Source organism: Hydra vulgaris, chromosome 01 (genome assembly GCF_038396675.1).
Source record: "Hydra vulgaris chromosome 01, alternate assembly HydraT2T_AEP".
NCBI lineage: Eukaryota > Metazoa > Cnidaria > Hydrozoa > Anthoathecata > Hydridae > Hydra > Hydra vulgaris.
In genome coordinates, this window is record NC_088920.1 from 62943779 (window position 1) to 62950000 (window position 6222).

A 6222-nucleotide genomic window follows, 5' to 3' on the forward strand; every position below is an offset into this window, starting at 1 on the left:
CAGGTTGTATAGCGGCTTTAATTGGATATAATTCTGCATGTTTTTTCATATTAAAGAGTTTTTTTGATTTATTTTTATTGGTACTACGCCATGCAATGTTAGCGTAATTAAAATAGGAATGAATCAAAGAAAAATATAAAAGTTTTACACAACTTGATTTTGATTGTTTTGCCCTATAAAGAATATAAAGAATATAAAGAATATAAAGAATATAAAGAAGGCCAATGCTGCTTGATATTTAACCTTCAATATATTTTATATGATTTTATATGATTTTATATGATTTCTCCATTTTACATTTTCGTCAAGGAGTACTCCTAGAAATTTTAATCATACTTCTCTTTTTATTTCGCAATTGTTAATACAAAAATTTAATGGGATTTGGCTCGTTCATGATAGTGATGGGGAAAAGTACATTTTGTTTAGTTAAATTTAGATATAATTTGTTTGCTGTAAACCATTTAGCAAGGTATTGTAATTCTGTGTTTACAGTTTTAAAGCACATTTTTATATCTTTGTGAACATAAAATAGATTAGTATCATCTGCAAACAAGATTGTGTCTAATACATTACAAGATTTGCTTAGATCATTGATATATACTAGAAATAAGAGCGGTCGTAATATAGATCCTTGTGGTACTCCGCAAGATATATTATACACAAGAATACTCCACAAGAAACTTCATGTTGTTAGTTTTTCCGTAATTATGAGAAATATATTGCTATTTATTTGACAGGTAGCCTTTAAACCATTTAAGGTTCGAGTGCTTAATACCGTAGTTTTTTAATTTGGTTAATAAAATATAATGGTTTACAGTGTCAAAAGCCTTGCTAAGATCAATAAAAAACACCTAAAGTATATTTGTTTTCATCAAAAGATTTAAGAATATCATGAAAAAAATAAACAGTTGCCTGATCAGCAGAGTGACCTTTTTTGAATCCAAATTGTTTATTATAAAGAATGTTATTAATATCTTAGAAATAGTACAGTCTTTTGTACTTAATATGTTCTAGTATTTTTGAGAAGCATGGTGTAGTATTGAAGTAGGTAATTTGCGATACAAGTTGCATCATTTTAGAACTGGTATCACCCTTGCAACTTTTAGTTTATCAGGAAAGATTCCTTGTTCTAAAGAAAGACTGAAAATGTGTAAAAGCGGAGTTTTTAAATAAAATATTGATTTTTTTATTGTGTGCTTATTTTCAGACAAAATAAGGGCAGGATTGAAAAGTCGTGTTTTTCAAAAGGAATGACCTTTGGAAACTAAATTGGAAATTTAAAAAAAAAATAAAAACGTTAAGAAGGGGACAAAAATACCAAACAAACTGCCTATAAATATCTATTAAGTTTTGAGAAAAGACATAGTTGGTAAAATATAACTTTTTAGTTATAGGCATTAAAAACTTGTGTCACGGAAGGAACGATAGGTTCCTTGACACAAGTTTCAATGACTATAACAAAAAAGTTATTATTCCACATGCAATATCTTTACCTGAAACTAAATAGGTCTTTATAGGTTACATGTTAGGTATTATTGCCCCCTTCTAAACATATTTATTTTTTTTTGAATTTCCAATTTAGTTTATAAAAGTCATTCCTTTTGAAAAAAAAAGACTTTTCAATCCTGCCCATGAGCTTTTTTAAGTTTTGACTTTTTATTATTTGTAGTCGATATCACAACGAGATTTACTTTACATTTAGGACAAACATATTTGAAGGTGTTGTAAATGAAAGAAGACAAAGATTAGAAGTTTTTTTCAAACTTGTTCATCACTAGACATTAGCAGCATTCTTCAACTTATGTTTTTATGGGTTGAAGAGGTGCCTGTCACAACACCCTGTGATATAGTAGGTATGTACAAAAATACATCAATTCAGTGGTATCAGTACTTTAGAAACATGTGCTGCAGCCGTTTTTCAAAACGCCTTAATATTACGTATTTGGAGAAAAATGCAATTTAAAAAAATTATTAGCAGAAACTTTTTGTAAAACGTTTTTTGAAACAAATAGTTTATATGATTTTTTTAGAACTCTTTGAATATATGTATTCCATAACGTTTGTAGACATCTAAACTAGCTTCTTTTGTAAAAAAGTCAAAATTGATTTTTTTCCTTAAGGCGTTTTGAAAAGCGACTGCAGTATGTTCCTTTAAAATAATTGATGTTTCTGATAGATATCAGTTAGGCAGTCCTGGCCATTTTGTTGAAATAGATGAATTGTTAATGTTTAAAAGAAAGAATAATGTTGGACATGTCGTCGAACAACACTGGATATTTGGAGCATGTGATGTAATGACTAAAAAGGGATATTTAACAGGTGGGGAGGATTGATCTGCTGCAACATTGGTTCCTTTAATTCAAAGATGGGTGGCTGTTGAGTCTAAAATTCATTCAGATCAATAGGATGCCTACAATAATTTGAATAACATAGGCTTTAATCATCTCACAGTAAATCACACAACCAACTTTGTTGATCCTGTAACGCAAGCAACATCAAACCATGTTGAGGCTTTTTGGAGTCAAATAAAGCGAAGATTGAAATTTGTTTGCGGGTCACAAGGTGATTTGAGGTGGAGTCGACTTGATAAAGCAATATACAGAGAGTATTTCGCTCTTAAGACTGAGGACCTTTGGCAAAACTTTACAATTTTTTTACAGTATATACATGACAAGTATCCTCTCTAATAAAATAAGCTATTTTATATTTTTTTTTACTGAAATTATTTTATTTTATTAGGGAGGATACCTGTTTTTAGGTTTATATACTATCTTTAATATAGATTTGTTATTTTTAAATAAGTAATATTTAAGCAGAATGATAAAGATAAATGTTTTATGTGTATATATATATATATATATATATATATATATATATATATATATATATATATATATATATATATATATATATATATATATATATATATATATATATATATATATATATATTTAAATGTTGACATCTTGTACGAGAGTATATATATATAAACTAATTTAAAACATCAGATAATACGAATTCTCTCAATACTAAATAATTTATTTGAAATTTTCGCCGGGTTATAGGCACCGGCATCATTAGCATATAATATAATATAATTACAAAAATTGTGACCGTCGGAATTAACTTATGTTTTTCGCATTTTTGTAAAAATATAAATTGATTTTTTGATTTAGCTATCGACTTCTTCGAATCTTGTAGTTCTTTGGTTATTGTATAAATTTCAGCTCCGTATTTACCTGTCATGAATGTTGACATCTTGTACGAGAGTATATATATGTATAAACTAATTTAAAACATCAGATAATACGAATATACGATATGCCGGTGCCTACAATCCGGCGAAAATTTCAAAATAATTATTTAGTATTGAGAGAATTTGTATTATCTGATGAAGTCGATAACTAAATCAAAAAATCAATTTATATTTTTACAAAAATGCGAAAAACATAAGTTAATTCCGACGGTCACAATTTTTGTAATTATATTATATTATATGCTGATGATGCCGGTGCCTATAATCCGGCGAAAATTTCAAATAAATTATTTAGTATTGAGAGAATTCGTATTATCTGATGTTTTAAAATAGTTTATATATATATATATATATATATATATATATATATATATATATATATATATATATATATATATATATATATATATATATATATATATATATATATATAATTTAAAAAAAGTTTTATTTAATAGTATAGATACGTTTAATAGTATAGATACGTCTTTTTAGTTTTGAGAATCTTTAAAATAGTTCTAGTAATAATAATAAAATATAAATCTGTAAACAAGTTCTTTTTTGTAAATAAATTATTTTATCTCGCTTGTTTATGATAAAGAAATGCAATATTTGTTTTGTTGTAAGTTTTTTAGATAACTTTTTTTTAATTGTTTGATTTTGCTTTATTTTAATTAATATGGAACAATATATAAAGTTAATAAAACAGTGTTTTGTTTTTGCCGATCTTTTTCCTTCCGTACTTTAAGTAAACATTACTACCTAAATCGCACTCGTAAATAACTCCGTAACGCGAGTAAACTACATCCTAACTCGCACTCGTAAGTTGTCGGTAGTTACCGAATTTAGGGGGGATGCACCGTTTACATGTCCGCCTACTATAATATATTTAAAATTAAAAACCTCTTGGTTCAGGAGGTTTTTTATTGAACACGCCGTTCAATGAGGAAAAACCCCTACGCTGCTACGTTTTTTAAACGCTTTTTATCATTTAATTCCCATATTTATTTTTGGATCCTTGCGTCATGAATACATTTTTATTTTTGAAGGGTTGCTTATGATTCGCAAAATCTTTTTCCATTTACCAATGTTACATATATAATGTAAAATAAAACCACATTATCATGGAATTTTATAATGTTTTCTTCGTTCTTAGAGCATTGGCTTTTATTGTATTCTGCTGGGCTGTGGAGTTAAGGTTGCGACATTTTTGTCAGAGTCTCTAAACAAAATCGCGACTCCAACTCCAATAGTAAAACTTTTCGGTATTTCCCGTGCATGTATAAAATATAACCTTCCAACCAAAAATAAACTTTAATGAACTTTCCATATATTTGGCAAAAAAAAAAAAAAATTAATTACCGCTGAATTTCTTTTAAAGAATTCAAAGATTTTTTCAAAAATTTTGCTTTGGAGTCGGAGTTTGAGTTGGAATCGGAGTCTGAGTACTTGAAAAAATTTAACGATCGGAGTCGGTACTTTATTTTTAAGACTCCGCACTAGGGTACAGTGAGATTTATATGTTTTTGAAAAAAATAAAATTCAAGCTTAAGAAAAGGTGTATTCCTATGTAAAATTTAATTTCAAGGTAGGTTTGTTATGGACCACTTTTTGATCAGAAAACGTCTTGATACCCAAATTTTCATATTTACACATTATTAAAATGAAAAAAACTTAAATTATTATAAAATAAATAAAATCCGTTTTTATGTAATGAACTCTCCTAATAAGCGCAGCGCCGAATTAATTTTAAAAGATATTTTCACTTGGCTCTCCGCTGTATAAAACTTCATACAAGATCGTAGTCTGTTACTATGTTATTCGTTATTAGTTATTTAATCGAGATATTTATAAATATCGAAAGTTAAGACTAGATCATCCACCACTGCAATTTCAGATTTTATTGGACCTGGAAAAGATTTTATTCCTAGTGAGCTGCCTACAAACAGAGCAGTTATTCAAAAAGGAATTTTACTAAAAGAACAAAAAAGCATAACATGCAGTCTACACCATAATAAATATTCTAACAAAGATCTTGCTAGCGATCTGATTCCGTTTGTTCTTTCTCAATGGAGAAAAGCAAATGTTAAGTTTCAACAGCCAGTTATTATTGGTGAGAAATCGCTTTATTATAGAATTAAAACCCTTTGGGAGAAAGTAGAAAACGTTGTATGGGAAAGAACTAAGGCAAAAGTAAAAGAAGAACTTCTATTGAAGTTAGATAAGCTAATGGACTTCATAACATGTCCTCATAAGATACTTCTGTGTGAACATGATCTGTCTGGGTGTTCTTCTCCCCAAAATTGTAAAAGTAAAGCACATATAATTTGCACCTGTATTTTTTCTAAAAAAATTCCAACTATGGAGCTCAGGTGGTTATACAGTCAAAGAAATAAGACAGGCGAAAAGTCTGACGTGCAGATGGGACATGCTGATAAGATTGAGACAACAAAACTTAGAAAAAAATATAAGAGAAAAATCAGTGACGAAAAAGCAAGCTTTTATGAGAAAAGAATGAAAAAACTACAAGATGATCAATATATATATATATATATATATATATATATATATATATATATATATATATATATATATATATATATATATATATATATATATGTATATATGTATACAGCATATATATATGCATGTATATATATAAATATATATATATATATATATATATATATATATATATATATATATATATATATATATATGTATATATATACATATGTATGTGGTATTCCAAAGGTTACCGTAAATAAAAAAGAGTGCTGTCTTTAAAGTATGAATTTAATACTTCAATTAGAAAGAAATCATTTTAAAAACATTCTCAGATAATAATATGAATGTATTTATCAAATTATGTTTTGCTTTCTAAAACATTGATTGCATACTTTGACAAAAAAATCTGGACTTCTTTAACAATTAAAAGAACAGATTTAACTTTATATAGTTTCCTT

General features: G+C 27.2%; 1 protein-coding gene across 1 annotated transcript in view; it reads left to right on the plus strand.

Moving 5' to 3' along the window:
* The first annotated feature begins 401 nt into the window (after nucleotides 1-401).
* The window catches only part of LOC100200661 (intraflagellar transport protein 81 homolog), a 37552-nt gene continuing 31731 nt past the window's right edge, over nucleotides 402-6222 (plus strand). The window contains 4 exon segments of the mRNA XM_065786947.1: nucleotides 402-469; nucleotides 533-701; nucleotides 3177-3231; nucleotides 5121-5749. Coding sequence (XP_065643019.1) covers nucleotides 402-469; nucleotides 533-701; nucleotides 3177-3231; nucleotides 5121-5749 — 921 coding nt within the window.